Here is an 18880-nt window from a genome sequence, read left to right as displayed (position 1 = left end):
ATATAATTATTTTTTAACGTTATAATTACATTATAAAAATTATTTGTACTTCAGAAAACACGAAAGAATGGAATAATGCACAAATTCGCAGCATTTTATGTTTTTAACTATTTAAAATCATTGAAAATATCATGTTCTTCTCTAGCATCTGTCTCATAATATGGCCTTTTACCTTATGGCCTTTTACCTTATGGACCTTGAGCTCTCATCGCAGAAAAGTTCGTTAAAATCGAAGTGGGACAATTAGGGTTCTTGTTAGATATATGTACTTGCCCCCGTTCGTGGCGTACACTACACGCGAACGTCAACCGGTGCACACTGCACACGGTCGCACACGTTATGTGTCCCGTTGCATCGGTGTGGGTGCATGGTTTGTCTCTCTACGCCTGTATATGGAAGTAGGGAACGACTTCGAGCCGGCTGCACTCTCGTATCGCTACGAATCGTGCGTCCCGATTGGAAAGTCTGTTCCCCGGCCTGATCCTGCGGGACATGCAGTACACATATACAGGGTGACCCATATATCCTTGTACCAATCTGTCCGGCTAAAATAACCTCGACTTTCGACAACGGTTTGCGTTCTTCCGGTAACCGCTTGGAAAATCATTCAGACTTGTCTCGTATCGGTATTAAGTATTAAATGCATCTACATTACTGTCTAAATTTTGAGCAATGCCGAAAATATCGATACTAATAGATTTTAAGAAAAATTATAATTAGAACAAGCATTTAAAAATGAACATTTTGTGAACATAATTTTCGATTGAAGGAATTACATACTAGTTTTCTTTTGTGAACCCTGCCTAACCAATTTAATATTTCTAAACGATTTTCTTTTTAAATGAAGAGCATTCTTCTACCTTGAAAATGCATATCTTCTCCATTATGGTTTATTTGAAAACTGAACATGATTTTTCAGGCAGTTCCAAAGCAATTTCCACCTCACTTCAATTTGCTGCAATTCAGGTATAAAATTTTCATTTCGCATGAAGATCCGCTGTCTATTCAGATAATACCTCATATTAGATGATTGCATAAGTTCGTGCCCGATTTGAAAATAAAATTCAATGATTAGATTTTAAAGAATACAGCTTTATTAATCAAGTATATAGTCACCATTCATTTCTTTAAATTTCATTGAATTTTTATTGAATTAGAGAAGAATGGTGACTATATATATATAATTCTTTAAAATTTAATCATTCAATTTTATTTTCAAATCGGGCATAAACTTATGCAATCATCTGATACAATACTTGAATGTATAGTAATTGGTTAGACACCAACATATTTAATAATGTAAACAATATTGTGAATACATAATAGAACAGCAATTTTCAGTGTTAACTTTGACAAGGGAAGAACCCCAAGTGTCCGACTTCGATTTTGATAATTCTTTGTGAGACAGTGCTATATATATCCCTAATGATGTCTGCAAAATATTAGGTATAAGTTACTCAATAGTTTCAAAGATATAAACAATTAAAGTTAAAGCCTGTTGAGCTGTAGTTTTCGAAGTACCATTAATCTTTATTAAACTTTAATTGTTTATATCTTCAAAACTATTCAGTAACTCAGTGACGGATCTAACGGTAAGCGGACTAAGCGGCCGCGTGGGGCCCCGAATTTTAAACTATGAATTTGTAAATAAAATTTAATGTGTGTAACGGTATGGAATTTTTCATTGCTTTTCTTTTTTGTTAATAAGTTTATGAGAGTTTTCTTGCAACACTTCCATTTCTAACTTGAGTTTGAGGGCCCCAAAATGTTTACCACTTAGGGCCTCCACTTAATTGAGCCGCCACTGGAGTAACTACACTTAATATTTTGCATACATAATCAGGGATCCATATACCATCATCTCACAAAAAATTATCAAAATCGAAGTCGAACACTTGTTGTCGACTGCCAGGGGTGAACAGCCGAGAAGATGAACGCTTTAGAAAAGAGTGAATCACCCAGCAGCGAAACGGAAGATCGGAATCGTTCCGACGAGTTCGACGTATCTGAAACGTTTCTGGGAATGTGCGCTCGCTATGTGTCACGAAGGTATGACGCGGATGGTAGCGAGAAAAGAGGAAGAAGATCATGAAGAACGGTAATATGTACACGGAAATTCTGAGCAGCAGATAACGCGGCACGTTGGGTAGAAGTCGTAAGAACGAACGAGTGGAACGGCAGGGGGAGGGGGGGACGTGACGCTGCATCAGGAAGATGTGGAAATCATTAACCTTGCCGGTTCGAGGCAACGGGGCATGGAATTTGTATGCGTCACATATTGCCGCGGGTGTCTCGGGCAACGCTTAAACGGAGACGCGAGAATTACAATGCATCGGTACAGTGCGCGTTCCCAACGACAATCAACGATGCATACCTCTTAGCTGCCGAAGATAATGGACCTCCTCTGTGGCGGATCGGCCGGCTCGACGCCGCACAGTGGTTTAACACGCAATTCTAGCAACGTTAGCCTCGCTTCTACCTTTTGCCGTTATCCTCTACTTGCTCTAATCAGCTGATAAGCTACTAGAAAGGAATCGGCTGCGCGGAAATCAATGAACCCCTTGCCCCCTCCTGTCCTACGATTTCATTTAGATTTTTCGTCGAATCAAACGATCAGATTGCTATTGTACACGTACTGGAACCCACCTTAATAAACTGTAGGTCTAATAGAAATGAGGAACTGGCCAGAACAACCAGGCTGGCGTTGCTGACACGGTTCCTTAGCCCGAGGTGCAGCATCCCTCCCCCGGGGAGGATCGCAAAAATTGAATGCTATTGTACACGTCAGAAGTCGAATAACCCAATCAGAAAGGTTGACGATCCAAGATCGTGTAGTCTGCATCGAGTCTTTTCCCCAAAAGATCATTGCCCCGAGGACACTGTACTTGCTCTAATCAGCTGGTAAGCTACTAGAAAGAATCGGCTGCGCGGAAATCAATGAACCCCTTGCCCCCTCCTGTCCTACGATTTCATTTAGATTTTTCGTCGAATCAAACGATCAGATTGCTATTGTACACGTACTGGAACCCACCTTAATAAACTGTAGGCCTAATAGAAATGAGGAACTGGCCAGAACAACCAGGCTGGCGTTGCTGACACGGTTCCTTAGCCCGAGGTGCAGCATTCCTCCCCCGGGGAGGATCGCAAAAATTGAATGCTATTGTACACGTCAGAAGTCGAATAACCCAATCAGAAAGGTTGACGATCCAAGATCGTGTAGTCTGCATCGAGTCTTTTCCCCAAAAGATCATTGCCCCGAGGACACTGTACTTGCTCTTATCAGCTGGTAAGCTACTAGAAAGAATCGGCTGCACGGAAATCAATGAACTCCTTGCCCTCTCCTGTCCTACGGTTTCATTTAGATTTTTCGTCGAATCAAACGATCAGATTGCTATTGTACACGTACTGGAACCCACCTTAATAAACTGTAGGTCTAATAGAAATGAGGAACTGGCCAGAACAACCAGGCTGGCGTTGCTGACATGGTTCCTTAGCCCGAGGTGCACCATTCCTCCCCCGGGGAGGATCGCCAAAATTGAATGCTATTGTACACGTCAGAAGTCGAATAACCCAATCAGAAAGGTTGACGATCCAAGATCATGTATTTTGCAGCGAGTCTTTCTCAAAAAGATCATTGTCCCCGAGGACAGACCCGTTCGCAACTCAAAGTAGCAAGTTGTACGCGCCAAATTAGGCTCACTCTACTTGCTCTTATCAGCTGGTGAGCTAGTAGAAAGAATCGGCTGCGCGGAAATCAATGAACCCCTTGCCCTCTCCTGTCCTACGATTTCATTTAGATTTTTCGTCGAATCAAACGATCAGATTGCTATTGTACACGTCAGGACTGGAATAACCCATTCAGAAAGGTTGACGATCCAAGATCATGTATTTTGCAGCGAGTCTTTCTCAAAAAGATCATTGTCCCCGAGGACAGACTCGTTCGCAACTCAAAGTAGCAAGTTATAAGGCACACAATAGGGGCACCTTGCTCGGTGGCTTTCTAACCAGTTTCCCCGATCGCTTATTCGAAAGATCCCCGAATACCTAGGGTGGAATCTAAGCAGATCGTTCCGACGCGTCGGAAGAATGAACACGGGTAGCCGCATAGGGGAGAGGTAGCCTTCTCCGAGTCAGGATCAGCTAATATGTACACTTCGATAGTGTTCGTATATCGGTACCGACTAGAGATCGTGATTTTGAACGTGTATTAATAACACACGTGCATGCATGCATCCTCATTTTAATTTGTATAATTTTTAGAGCATTGATATTAATTTAGGTATCGAGACTATGGTTTCACAAATTCCACGGTTGTTCGTGCAACAATAAATGTGAACATCATTTTTAACAATGGGATTGAATGGTATTGCTGTACCTATAAGAGCGTTTTTGCATTTTGAAAATCGTAGAATCTGCAAGAAAATGTTTAAACATATCTGCAACAGCAGTTGCTCCGGAATGGTGTTTTCCAACAGCTACGAATATTGTTATCGCAAAAGAAGTAGTTTGTTGTCAGAACATTAAAACATCAGATTTTTTGAATGAGAGTAATTTTCAAGTTAATATTTGTATCTATTTTATATACCCGTGTATGTTGCATCGAAGACTAACAACTGTATCGTAAAAATTCACACGAATTAAAATGCGGACATGTTAATACGTGCACGTGTATTTAAATCCATACACGTTGAATAGCGATCACTAAATCGCGTAAATTGGGTCCCTACATAGAAGCGCAGGTCCAGACTTGGGCGACTCTCCCCTAAAAAACAACAGGTGTGAGTAGGAGAAAAGGGACTCACCTTCGGCGGTCTTCTTGCCGGTGACAACGGTGACGCCCCAGTTGGATTTCCGCCATCCCCTCCAATTGTTGCAGAGGGATTCCGGCTCGCTGCTCCAGCTGCATAGGGAGTCCTCTTCGAAGCGGTCGGAATCTTCGAAGGAGTAACGATCGGTGCAATCGGTCCCCTCCCACTCCATTATAACGGCGTGCTGGCCGGAAGAATCTTCGACGGTCCCGGGTCCGGGGGACGCATCGGTCGGCCCTGTACCTCTAGCCCCGCCACCGGAACCACCTCCTCCGCCCCTGTTCCATCCGCCGCCGCTGCCAGCTCCACCTCCGCCGCCTCCACTGTTGCCGCCACCTCCAGCGTTGTTGCCACCCCCGCTGCCACCACCACCACCACCACCTCCTCCTCCACCTCCTCCTCCCACGTTGTTACCGCCACCGCCGCGCCTGCCTCCGCCGCTACCACCCACGGGAGACCGAGCCAGGTTGCCCGCCAGTTTTAATTATCGTAGGAATCGACACGCGCGACACTACGGGCCACTATGGGCCGCTTCCCCTCCCCCCCAAAACAAACGTGTACCCTCCGACGACGGCCACACCGCAATCACGAAGCGACGACACCGCCGCGCCGCCGTACCTTAAAAACCCGGAGCCACCGCCGCGAGAGCTCCCGCGACCTGCTAACCCGGCACCCTCTGCCCCCACACCGATCGCCACTGCCTGCGGGACAACAGAACACGGATTAGTTATAGTCACCCTCGAACGTCCCTCAGACTCGGACACAGCTGCGTCGAAGATCCTGGGATCATGGTCATCCACGCATTCTCATTTTACTCATCGAACCAACAATTTTGTTGACGGGTCGGTCTCGTTTACACGAAGGAACAAAGAACGTGGCCGGAGAATCTTCACCCTGAAGAACGTGTCAGGGTTAAGGGTTGCTCGGGAAGAAGGGACATCACACGTGCCACCGCCGCGTCGCGCCTTGCCTCGCCGATCCAGCCGTTTGTCAATGGATCCAGTTGCTTCGTTGGGCTAGATCAGGGTCGCTACCGGTCTTACCCCGCTCCTCGCTATCTACTGCTACTCGGTTCTCTAGCTGTCTTTCAGGATGTACCCACCTTCTCGACCCTGCAATGCCGCGCTGAAGGTCGTCGACCCTAGTAACATTATCCGTACATGTACCGATCTTCCCTGCTCCACTGCAAAACAATTGCATCGATTTTTTTGTTGGCTACATCCGAACCTTACATTTTATAGATCGGGCATCCCTCTCCCAATCAACCCCACGCGTCATTTCAGTCGACTAGTTTTTGAATGTCAATAGTTTTTCAACAACCGAACTCCCTCCGAACGTCTGTAAACAACCGCGCGCGATACAGCCGAATTGATCTAGTTGCGGTCTTGCAAAATTTATATTTGGTTTATAATGATTATAATTGGACAGCGGATCTTTAAACAAAATAAAAATTTTATAGCTGAATTGCAACTGAAGTGAGGTAGTCATTTATTTTCTTCGGTGTACAAATAAGTTCGGTGGCTTTATATATATTCAATTGTGATTGCTTTTCAAATTAAATGTTTCTCCCACCGTTTTGGTGTTTTCAAGCATCAATCTTACTCTATTAAACGCACTATATATATATAAATTTACGCTAATTGGTACATAACCTCGAAAAAGAATACTTTGCACCATGGCGTTTAAGAAACAGCGCATTCGACACTGTATTCTTTTTGTATTTGAATAAAAGAAAAATACTGCTGAGGCTACGAAAATGATTTGTTCTGCTTTAGGTGAAAATGTTGTAACCTATAAAACATGCAAGAAGTGGTTTCAATGATTTCGCAGTGAAAATTTTTACAGCAATTATTGTATGAAAATCCTTGCCAAACACAACAGAAACTTGCTGTGGAACTGGGTGCAACTCGACAAGCAATTTCCGTTCGCTTGAAGAAGTTTGGGAGCTTCGAAACGTAACGTGTATTCCTCTTTTTTATAAATAAAGATCAAAAGTATGTTCAAAAGGCACCGAACTTGTTTTGTACCCCTAATACGTTTGATAGGTTGAAAATAATATAACAATATTTAAAAATTCGGTAATTGTGCATGAAAGGTCCCACCTCACCGATTTCGATGATTTTTTAATATGTTGTCAGGGTGAAGATTCTGAACAACTTTTTCCTGTACATGTAACCGCCGCTCAGCCTTAGCTTTTGAGAGATTTGTGAAAAACTGCAGCTACTACTACATTTAATTTTGCCTATACGTGCACGCCCGTGCTGTGCGTATGCTTCAGCATGATGCGACCGCTCGTCAACTGTTTCTGCAGATATATCACTACGATCGTCGGACGATCCGATATACCGCGTGAACTTTTTAAATCATATGATGATGAAGAATGAGTACATATTATATTATGACTACACCACACACACCCACCCAGTGCTTAACACGCACCCAATGTTTCTAAAAAGAAGGTTTCCGTTAAGAAATTAACATTTGTGCAAATTTTCAATATCATATTCGTAATCAGCACGTGAAAATACGTAAGAATCTAGAGTATAATTTAGAAACAGTGGGTGCGTGTTAAGCACTGGGTGGGTGTGTGTGGTGTCGTCGTAATATAATATGTACTCATTCTTCATCATCATATGATTTAAAAAATTCACGCGGTATATCGGATCGTCCGACGATCGTAGTGATATATCTATATAAACAGTTGACGAGCGGTCGCATCATGCTGAAGCATACGCACAGCACGGGCGTGCAAGTATAGGCAAAATTCAATGTAGCAGTAGCTGCAGTTTTTCGCAAATCTCTCAAAAACTAAGGCTGAGCGGCGGTTACATGTATAGGAAAAAGTTGTTCAGAATGGTGAGTTTTACAACATATTTAAATTTTATCAAAATCGGTGAGGTGGGACCCTTTATGCACAATTACCAAAAATTCTTCTAATGCTTTCATTGTTTTAAATTACGCCTTCTCATTGTTGTAATAAATGCATAAAATCTGCTGTCTAATTATGACAACGACGACTTTTTTGTAATACGAACAGTACTAAAATCACTTTTTCAATAGCAAAGTCAACAATCCGAACTTCTACCGAACGTCTATAAACAACCGCGCACGATAAAGCCGAATTAATCCAGTTACGGTTTCCCAACTGTAAACAGTCCGAGTAGGTCACGCATGCAACAGGAACAACGAGCTGAAAACGTACCCGCAATGGTGGCCGTGGGTAAGATGAAGAAAAACCAAGAAGAATAACGCGAGCAAGATTTTTCTAATGAAAATTTCCGAACGGGACTAGAATTTGGTGGCGCGGCCGTTAATTGATAAATTCGAGGGAACGCTGGTGACCACCATTTTGCGCGCCGCGCCAACACGGCGTCCGATATTTCCTCCCCCTATTATACCGCTGTCACCGGAGACAGCTACGGTAACCGCTGCTTTGAACCCTCGCGGATCGGTTCCGATTAATTTCGACCGGAAACCAACTTCTATTTTATTAAACCTCAGTCCAACTGAATTTGTTTCTGTTACAATGTATACAAGTAACCGGATCCTTTCGCTTCTGGATTCCGTTTTCGGCGAACTACACGAGTCAATTCAAAGCGCGCGCGATTGCGACTGATAAAATCGGATGTAAATCAAACCGTTTCCCGCGGTGGTCTTTTTCCCGTGCAGTCGTAAACAATAAATTCGCTGCTTTATCTGTCGAGCAACTGGTTTACAGGCAGGCCTGACGCGACCAACGAAATGTGCATCTCCTAGGGAAATTTTTCTCAAATGTAACGGTTAGAGTAAAACAAAATAAAACGGTATGTCCACCGACATGAGTACCGTTGGTTGATAATTCGAAATCAGAGAATCCTTGAAGAGCGGAAACGGTGGAGAATCATCGGGACGCTAGAGGATACGGAAACAGCTGATTCACGTCGCTACAATGTTTGACCAGCGTATTGATTTTTCCCTCGCGAGAGGAGGATCTGTTTTCGTGTCCCGAAAACCGTACGATTCGAGATCGAGAGAAGTTACTAACCGATGAGAACGTCGAACGTCAAACGTCAGACGGACAGTAGCAGCAGCAGCGTGTGATTAGGTTAGGTTAGATTCTACCTCTGTTTCTCGCGACGCGACGGCGGGACAAGAAAAGGGAAAATTGGAAAGAGAGAGGGTGTAGATCGGCGAGGGACGCAGGCAGAAGGACCTTGGCGGGTCGACAGACCCACGTCAAGAACGTGCGACGACCCCGACCCCGCCAAGGGGAGAGCAACCCCTCTCCGTTTCTTACGTCCACCAACTCGTATAGGTCTCACTATTCCACCTTTCACACCTTTCTTCCTCCACACACGTATGCACGTATATATAGACACGGTACACAGAGAAAGAAACACCGACACGGGGGACATATATACATACATACATACATGTGCGTGTACGCGCTTGTATATTCAGTACACTTTTCCTGCTTACCTCACCCTCTCTAACGAGTTTACCGTTCCGTCACTGGTGCACTTCACACCCCTCCTCCTTTTCCTTCACCTACAACCTACTACTACTACCCACTACTTACTACTACTACTACTACCAGCACCACCGAACGAACAGTACCGAACCAGAACAGAATGGGGAGTAGTACACAAACACGGGTTATATGTATACACGCATGCCACACATAGAGCCCCGCACTCGACAACAGAGTAGGACAGCTGAGCCACCAGTGCCCCACCAGTTTTATGTAAGAGACATTTCGCACTGTCTCCGCGGTACCTTCCGCGAAGGTTCAGCCCGGCACGGGCACGGGAACGATTTAGCTAACTTACGTCGGGATTACACACTACCACTGCACTAGCCGTCCGAAAACTCCAGCTAGCCTACCCCATCGACGACAACAACAAATATGGCGAGCGAACCTCCGCCTGCGCCTCGCTGCTCCACGACTGCCAACTGACCACCAGGTGGCGAGCCGAACGCCACGAACGTCCCCGACAACCCCCCACCCTTGCTCCCCGAACGTCTCGCGTAACCATAAAACAGATGTGCGAACTAGAGGGGAACACCGTCTTTCAAAAACGAACCGCTCCGCCATCTGTACCTTAGACCATAATATACTTATAGACCCGACATAGTATGTGAAGAAAAGACGAGTGTAAATGTGACGTCACAAGATAATTCCTAAGATAATTTCAAAATTACTGATACTTTGCTTGAAATGTTGTAAATGTGATCGATTTATATGTAAAAAACATTCTGTAACCTGCATAATATGCGGAAGTTGTTAATCTTCAAAATCAAATATCGATTCCTAAAATAGCTAATCAAATAGCTAATACATAATACGATTATTAGTTCGTATATACTTCATTGATATAATATAGAATAAACATTTGTATCTCAAATATACTTTATATTCAGTTCATCTTTTCTTCAAGGAAAATTATCTGTGCCGTGTCTATAGGTTTATATGGTCTAAGGTGGAGAATATGTCATGTTATCGAGATATGTCGATATATCGATGACCCTTTGAAATATTTTAGTCACATATATATATATTTTTGGCGGGCTTGTAACTTAGCCTCTAACAAATACAACTGTGCCATCTGATCACATGCGATACTTGACAAGTGTTTGAAAGAGAACCACGATCGAATTAATAGATTTTAAGAAGGGAACGTTACATAAATACGTGAAATGTCGTCCGAACCAGGGTGCAGCAACAATCTTACTGCAGATGATACAATTAAAATCTTAATTGCAACCGATATTCATCTCGGTTATGATTACAACAAAAAAAGAGGTTGGTTCTCTTCGGATACTTCTGCATCGTTTGTTTCTTTCTTAATTCGTCTTACATGTACCCAAATATGCTAAAAGTAATTAATTTACATTAGGACAGGAATCGGATGATAGTTTTGTTACTTTCGAAGAAATCCTTCAATACGGCCAAAAGCACGAAGTAGATTTTATACTTCTCGGTGGAGATTTATTTCACGATGCGAAACCATCGCAGACCGCTGTTCTAAGATGTATGCAGTTATTGAGAAAATACTGTTTGGGATCCAGGTTGGCCAGATATATTTATGCAAGATTCAATTTTGCCTATAAGCAAAGTTATAATCATTTTTTCTTTACCAGGGAAATCAAGATTGAATTTTTGAGCGATCCAGAAGTAGTATTCAAACACTGTGCTTATAAAATTGTAAATTATGAGGATCCCAATTTGAATATTGGCATGCCAATATTTTCCATTCACGGGAACCACGATGATCCAAGTAAGAAATGTTTCCTTCGTATCATTTTACCTACTGTTAACTGTGAATCAAATTACAGATTTTGGAGCAATCGGATCGTTGGACTTATTGTCTGCTTCTGGTTTTATCAATTATTTTGGGAAATGGACAGATCTTACAAATATTACCATTCCTCCATTGATCATAAAGAAGGGTGAAACGCATGTTGCACTTTACGGTTTAAGTTATATAAATGATCAGAGATTGTCACGGTTGTTAAGGGATTATAAGGTGAAATTGCGAGATACATACATACACATACAGTCAGGAACAATATTAAGTGAAGACTCTTAAAAATCGCATGACATTTTTAAAATTGGTCCGAAGGACTTGAATTTTTCAAAGATGTTAGACCGATTAGTTTGCTAGAGAATGAGTAAACAAAAATTTGTTTAAATTGCAATTGGTAGGAACCGTACAAAATTTTAAAAAATGATGTTTTGTCAACCTTTTTTTATCTGAAATCGCATTTTTTAAATTAATTATTGATAAAAGATAGTTTCTTAAATTTTGTATGATTCCTACCAATTGCAATCTAAACAAATTCTTGTTTACTCATTCTGTAGCGAACTAGTCGGTCTAACATCGTAAAAGAATTCCAGTCCATTGGACTAATTTTAATAAAGTTATGCGATTTTTAAGAGCGTCCACTTAATATTGTCCCCGACTGTATATGTATTGGGAAACCTGTATAGAATGCAAATGTTTTTCTTTCAAAGGTGGATATGTTACGTCCAAAAGAGATACCACACATCTTTAATATGCTTGTTTTACATCAAAATCGTGCGCAACACATTGAACACGGACACATTTCTCAAAGCAAACTTCCTAATTTCCTTAATCTTGTCATATGGGGACACGAACACGAATGTCGCATTACGCCGGAATTTGTCACGGAAACTGAATACTTCGTTTCTCAACCAGGTATATTTTCTACAAATTGATTTAATAATTACGATACATTGAAGCTATCGAATTCTTGCTGAAGAGATGCAATTACAGGTAGCTCTATCGCAACTTCCTTGTGCGAAGGTGAAGCAAAGACCAAACACATTGGTCTACTGAGTATAAACGGTTTGAAGTTTAAGATGAAGAAATTAAAGTTGAAAACTGTCAGACCGTTCGTATTCGACAATTTGATTCTGGAGGACGAGAATATAGAAGAAAACTATGGCTTGTCGTTGTCGGAATCTGTGTACAAATTTGTCGACAATTATATAGAGAATGAATTGATACCTAAAGCCGCAGAGCAAATATCGGGTCATGAAAAACAGCCGGTACAGCCATTGATTCGATTGAGAATATTTCATACCAAAGACGAGGAAGTATTCGACAAGATTAAGTAAGATTATATTAGTATCTTAGCGAATGCGGGTAATAAACATGAATACATAATAAATATGTATGTTTTAGATTAGCCCAGAAATATTGCGAGGAAATCGCTAATCCATTAGACATGATTGTGTTTCGTAAAGACAAGCAGGCCAGAAAGAAAAGAATGTTGTCCAACTTTGAGGATGCCGACGATAATGTCCAGGACATGGCTCAAATTCTCTGCTACGTAAGCAAACATTTAAATATTCTATTAGTGCCCAAATATTAAGTCCGTTGGATTTTCACTCTAGCTCGACGATTGGAATAAAACTGTACAAGGAGGACTGAAGAATTACTTCAATTTAGAAGAAAATAAAGATAAATTAACGGTCCTATCAGTGAATGGCTTGAATGAAGCACTAACTCGATTTATTGACAGAGATGACGGCGATGCTTTTAAAGACTTAATAAGGTGCAACACATGCATTCAAATATTTCAAAAACACAATGATTTGCCTTTACTTTAATATTGATATATTTATGTGCAGCCATCAAATGAAGAAAAGTATATCGCATTTGGAAAATTGTGATGCCAGTAACGCCAAAGATATCAAGGAAGAAATTAAAAGTTTCCGCGATAAAAGAAGGGAACAAGCAGGAGAAGAGGACACAGAAGTATACATACGAACGAATTCATTGTAGAATAATAACATGCTGCGAGATCTGACTTGTTGGATAATCGTGTACTGTTTTACAGCTCCAAGAGGTGTTCAATAATAGGCCGACGGCACGTTCTAATAACGAGGAAATAGATATCGCAATTGTAAACAATAGTGGAGATGAGGAGCAAAAATCAGATAAAGCTCCTGCTACCAGAGGTAGAGGTAGAGGTAGAGGTAGAGGTAGAGGAACAACAGCTAGAGGTAGAAAATCACGAGGAGGAGCAGGTAGTAATACAAGCAAAGAATCCGATAAAGAAACGGAAAAGAGTCCTTTTGCCGTAGCAGTTAAGCGGCCGATTAAAACTACGAAACAAACAAAAGCGCAGGTAAGTACATTGTATTATTTGGTTGGCGAAAAAGTAATTTCGATATTTTAAGGTGAAATGAAACGCAATGTTTTTATTCGAGCAATGAACTTTAATCAGTAAAATATTTTCTATTTTATTCGATGGTCTTTTGCCATCTTTCTGATAGCTTTCATCATCATTAGTGAATGTTTTACCATTCAAAGAATTTTGCATACTTCGAAATAAATGGTAATGTCCGGGCTATATGGTGGATGTGATATCACTTCCCAACCAAGCTCCAATAATTTTCCACGTGTTACCAAAGATGTGGTAAAAATTATTGGAGCTTGCTTGTATTTATTTCGAAGTTTAGAAAACTCTTTGAATGGTAAAGAGCAGGAGTTCTACGAACGCGGAATTATGAAGCTACCAGAAAGATGGCAAAAGATCGTCGAACAAAATGGAAAATATTTTATTGATTAAAGTTCATTGCTTGAATCAAAGAATTGGCTTTCATTTTACCATAAAATACCGAAATTGCTTTCTTGCCAACCCAATAGAATTGTATTAAACGATTCATAATTCACGTACGCCTTTGATTTACCATTAATTACGATGTTGCATTATCTGTTAGAAGGAACAACCATCGTTAGCTGACTACTTAAATACGTCGAGGAGTCAAATCAACCCCAAAGCATCCCAGATGTTCATTCTAGACGATTCCGATTAATCTTCCTGTTTCTTAACTACGTTAAGAAATGACCATCAAGTATTAAGTCTTATTACTTAATCTTAAGTATTAACTCTTATTTCTAAGAAATACATTCAACTTTGTATTTAAATAAATATTTTTTCATTAAAACAAAATATTTAGCTAATTATTTACAAAGTACCACTCCTCTCCGATTTTGAATAAACACGCTGTGGATATGACAGAGAAAACATGGTCTCACTCAGACTCACTCTGACCCTAACGGCCGGCCTTCTCCGCCGCCTAACCACAACTTATTCTATTCCATGATTTTTCAATTACTAGATCAAATTATGGATGACAGCTAAATAAATACAATGCAAAGATTATGCGAATAGAATGTGTTGTGGTTAGTTGAGTGAGACCCTGTTTTCTCTCTCATATCCCCAGCGTGTTTATAAAAAAAAGTAAACAGACACCGCAGAAATTGCAAGAATACGGAAAATTCAATACATACACTATTAGCAATAGTTTTTTGTGAATATGTATCTCGAAAACTAAAAGCAACCCCCTTATATTGGAAAAGGAAGAAGTTGTTCAAAATGTCGAAATCTATAACATATTTAAATTTCATCAAAATCGAAAAGGCGTAGTACTTTGTAAATAATTACCAATATTTATATATTTACTTTGACACTTTGACCCATTCATCTCTGATCCGACAGGAGCGAATACTCAACTTGTATTTCGAGTTTCGATACTATCGATATCGCACTCGACTGCCGCGCGCCGGAAGATATCTCCCTTTAGACTTCCTGCTCTGTTCGTGTTGTGTCAGGGAGTGCACTCTAAATAAAATTTACAGGTATTCTATCAGAAAATTTAATGTTATGTGAAAAATAATGCATCGAATAAACAGGGGATATATATTTCTACGTATATCTGTTAGAATATCGATCGCACTAGCGTTTAATTTTAAGATGCGAACGGATGAAATTAATGTCACGATAGTCTTGTGCATTATGGACGCTATATGTCAAGACATAACCTGAAACTAACCCCACACTGTTTATATCCAACGATCTGAATCGAACGAATAATACAATTAAAGAATAGATGAACTAATCTTAAGAATTTATGCCGATAGAAATCACTGAGTAACATTAATATTTCCAACAGAGATGCCACCAAAAAGGGGAAAGGTACAGAAGGAAGAAGTCCAGGTCTCCCTCGGACCTCAACTTCGCGAAGGTGAAGTTGTCTTCGGTGTTGCACATATCTTTGCAAGTTTCAACGACACCTTCGTCCACGTAACCGATCTCTCGGGCAGGTATGTTTCGAAATACTATTTCATACGAACAACTGTATACTATGCAACTACAAATACATCTACCGATACTTTCTACTTCTAGAGAAACCATTGCTAGAGTTACCGGAGGAATGAAAGTGAAAGCAGATCGTGACGAAGCTTCTCCGTACGCTGCTATGCTTGCTGCTCAGGTAATCATCTTTTCATTTATAAAATACATCGATCTAGCCACATTCAGGCAGCACCTAAACGATCATCCCCTGATCATAGGTGCGTTCATGTTTGTGGAATATTAAATTGCTTCCTTGCCTTTTCGAAGTGGGGTTTACATCGGCCACATTTCTTTGCTTGGGAGAATACATTTGAAATAAAGCTATGAAACGCGTATCAACGGTAATGACTTAACATTAATATGTTTGTATTAATTGTTCATAGGACGTAGCAGAGAAATGCAAGTCCCTTGGTATCACAGCGCTTCACATTAAACTGAGGGCTACAGGAGGAAATAAAACAAAAACTCCCGGACCTGGTGCACAATCGGCATTGCGAGCCCTTGCTCGTTCTAGTATGAAAATTGGCCGTATCGAGGATGTTACACCAATTCCATCTGACTCTACGCGTAGAAAGGGTGGTCGTCGTGGACGCAGGCTGTAAATTATGGTTCTATGCGTGGTTTATTATCTTTCAAAAATAAATATTTAAAAGATCATTGCCTTATAATTATTCTATTTCCCTGATGCTTTATTACTAGATTGCGGGTCTTTATGCATTTATAGCAAAACCGAGTATATGATAATTTCTCCTTTATTAAAATCGTTACAGGAAGAAATAACATTCAATTTAGTTTCTACTTCGTGCAATCCATGCAGACAATTTTTATTCTACATAAAGATCCGCAGTCTACTTATTACTAAGGAATGAAAGAAATATTTTCATAAATCTATCTCTTTTGTGGTGCATTTTATTTGCTATAAAATATAAAATATTTCTTGTTCAGAATAAATATTTAAGAAAGATGAAAGAAGTTAAATGTTATTTAAGGAGTTAAGTTAAATTAGTTAATTATTTTTCGATCTTCGGATTACATAGCATGTACGAAAGCTTCCATAATTTATACTGTAATAGTGTGTTCTATAGAAAATCGAGCTTGTACAGTAAGCATTAAGCATTTCCGACTATATTTCCGATCGTGAGATACAATTTCACTTTCAGATCCAATTTCTTAGGCGCTTTATTCTCTAGCGTTGTAATTGTATTCACGTGTCCATACTGCATGACAAACCCGATAATCACCGATTCGTTTCCCTCGTGTTCCTCCAAACTCTTGTGTGGAGTCACATGTACTTTTATCACTATCTTGTTTCCCTTTCGCCAAACTACAAGCCTTTTTATAGAGGATTTAATATTAAAAAAAGGTTTCGAAGATACAATCGACAGCGATAGATTCGAAATTAGAAATACATACTTTGGGTCATCCTGAAAGTTATGAGTATCGCCAGTATCGTCATATTCAGCGGTATCGTCTTTCGGTGGAAGTATTAGAGAAGCTTCAGGCAAAAGTACGTCCGCATTCGGAGCAACTTTTATGGCTTTAATTTCTTCCGCTATAGGCATTTTCCGTACAATAGAAGGTAATAAATTCGGAGACTCTGAATCCTGTTCCGTTAGAAAGTTTCATGTAATTTTTGTACGGTATACCCTACATCTAGAAATGTATCTTATTCTTGAACTACTTGGAACAATATCTACTCTCTAGTAAAATTAATCGAACCAGTGTTACCTGTTCCGCATTTTCTTGTCTTACATCTTCTTTCTCGGGTGAAAGCTCTACTGGACTCATCGGAGTATCCAACGGTAACAATGTTACTTGTGTTTGATGCTGAGTTGGATTAGAAAATTTCAAAAGCAATTCGCTCGTTTTACCTGGTCTTAATGGCTCGCAAGTAACAATTCTTACTTCTGGCACATAATAACTATGGCATGGATGTATCAGATAATTAAATGAGAAATGAATACGATGGAAGATATTCGACAAACTTACAATGCAGCAAGCTGAATCTTGAACCTGGTAGATTGTGGACAAAGATCCGGTTTATTAACGCTGTGCTCGCATGCTCTGCAACGTTGCGATCTTTTAACTAAATATTTCCGGCGTTGCGGGCGTAATTCATTCACGTCTTCCGCTTGCACTTCTAAATGTTGTAACCTTTGTTCCAATGTGGTAACTATTTAAAGAAAGAATCATTTTCAAAAGGATTACAGAAGTTTCTACAACAATGCAATCTCATTCTAAACAACTATCGTACTTTTAGTTACATCGACTGGATCTGTAAAAATGTTTTCTGGCAGTTCTTCCACCTTTTCCGTAGCAATAGATGGCGGAGGTAGATCGCTCAATTGGTTTTTAGCTACAGGATACGGTGTATAAGCGATCCTTTTGCGAGCCAAAGATGTCATGGCATAAGACTGAAGTTGTAAAGTACAAATTAAATGTAGGCTTTTAACAGTAACATAATAATTTCATATAAAAGTTGCTCGAATACTTTACAGGTATATAAGGACATTTTGTTCGAAACTTTTTCTCGCATTGCTGCTTCTCTATGGATGCCAATATTTTATGATAATCGACTAAAGCATTAATTCGACCGACATTAGGATTTTCTTGCTCGGGCCAGCCTCCAGTAGCTAAATGAAACATGTGTCTTTATCAGATTATTGGATTCTTGTCGAATCGATCGTTGAAATATTTCTTTGTAACATTTTAGGTACGTACCAACCGTTTGGTCTGGAATACCAGCATCCCTAGAAGTCCATCTACACAACGAACAGAACAAGTAATAAAATTTCTTTGGTGTTGTTTTAGCATCTTTGGATTCCTCTCCTTCGGGAGGCGCCGCTTTATAAGGTATATGTCCCGCTCTCGTAGACAAAGTATGAAAGCAACAAGGACATTCAAAACAATTCGAACACCTGTTAACATATTATTGAAATCAACAGAAAATTCGATCGAAATGTTTCTCGGAAATACGGCTCTGGGTATCTCTGACTTACTTATTCCTCTTGAGTCGTGCTTCTGCGAATGGATAATTTTCCATGCAATTAGGACAGTAATGTGTGTCGATCTATAAAATAAAGCTCGATCTATAGAAAGTCGAATGACAAAAAGGCAAAAACAAAAGCTATATAATTTTACTGAATAATTACCTCTTGACAGACACAGTAACCGCAACGAATTTTCGAACAGTGTCTGCAGAAGTAAGTTTGCGATATCGGTTTCAACGATCCACAGTTACACACGTAACGCACGTAGTCGGCCTGATTTAAATATGACATAGCGATGGATTCAATTCCACTCTTTACTTATAAGAAAATATGATATTAGACGTAGCGAGTGACACTTCGAACAATCTGTCTTCCAGACTTTCTTCAGGACATCTCTAGTTGGGTGACTATATTCTAAAATCTGATAAGATG

At 40.2% G+C, this 18880-nt stretch overlaps 4 protein-coding genes across 10 annotated transcripts in view; 2 read left to right on the top strand and 2 right to left on the bottom strand.

Moving 5' to 3' along the window:
• Dora (zinc finger SWIM domain-containing dorado) overlaps positions 1-9754 on the bottom strand; it is a 130942-nt gene extending 121188 nt beyond the window's left edge. For 2 of the 7 annotated variants that reach the window (XM_076440333.1, XM_076440339.1), the window contains exon 1: positions 4803-7023. In XM_076440333.1, coding sequence (XP_076296448.1) covers positions 4803-4980 — 178 coding nt within the window. In that variant the 5' untranslated portion in view covers positions 4981-7023. Of the gene's footprint in view, positions 1-4802; positions 7024-9266 lie in introns of those variants that run through there. The other 5 variants (XM_076440334.1, XM_076440337.1, XM_076440336.1 and 2 more) reach the window with 5 other exon arrangements.
• Positions 9755-10267: 513 nt separating this feature from the next.
• Positions 10268-14267, top strand: Mre11 (double strand break repair nuclease mre11). Its single transcript, XM_076440359.1, has 11 exons — positions 10268-10590; positions 10685-10856; positions 10929-11065; positions 11124-11314; positions 11803-12007; positions 12086-12425; positions 12497-12644; positions 12709-12869; positions 12946-13072; positions 13155-13445; positions 14041-14267. Exons 1-11 carry the CDS (start codon positions 10485-10487, stop codon positions 14134-14136), a joined length of 1974 nt encoding a protein of 657 aa, XP_076296474.1. The 5' UTR covers positions 10268-10484; the 3' UTR covers positions 14137-14267.
• A 543-nt stretch (positions 14268-14810) lies between these two features.
• Positions 14811-16115, top strand: Rps14 (ribosomal protein S14). Its single transcript, XM_076440436.1, has 4 exons — positions 14811-14962; positions 15277-15427; positions 15510-15597; positions 15842-16115. The coding sequence occupies exons 2-4, from the start codon at positions 15279-15281 to the stop codon at positions 16058-16060; spliced, it is 456 nt and encodes a 151-aa protein (XP_076296551.1). The 5' UTR covers positions 14811-14962; positions 15277-15278; the 3' UTR covers positions 16061-16115.
• Positions 16116-16530: 415 nt separating this feature from the next.
• On the bottom strand, positions 16531-18867 carry Dctn4-p62 (dynactin subunit 4). Its single transcript, XM_076440411.1, has 9 exons — positions 18611-18867; positions 18458-18528; positions 18180-18376; positions 17955-18091; positions 17713-17872; positions 17448-17631; positions 17187-17379; positions 16872-17062; positions 16531-16790 (listed from the first exon to the last, which is right to left on the bottom strand). The coding sequence occupies exons 1-9, from the start codon at positions 18737-18739 to the stop codon at positions 16568-16570; spliced, it is 1485 nt and encodes a 494-aa protein (XP_076296526.1). The 5' UTR covers positions 18740-18867; the 3' UTR covers positions 16531-16567.
• Positions 18868-18880: the final 13 nt, after the last annotated feature.

The sequence above is a fragment of the Lasioglossum baleicum genome, chromosome 16 (assembly GCF_051020765.1).
Source record: "Lasioglossum baleicum chromosome 16, iyLasBale1, whole genome shotgun sequence".
Taxonomy (NCBI): Eukaryota; Metazoa; Arthropoda; class Insecta; order Hymenoptera; family Halictidae; genus Lasioglossum; species Lasioglossum baleicum.
Note: the sequence above shows the minus strand (reverse complement) of the source record. Positions and strands in the feature narration are given on the sequence as shown.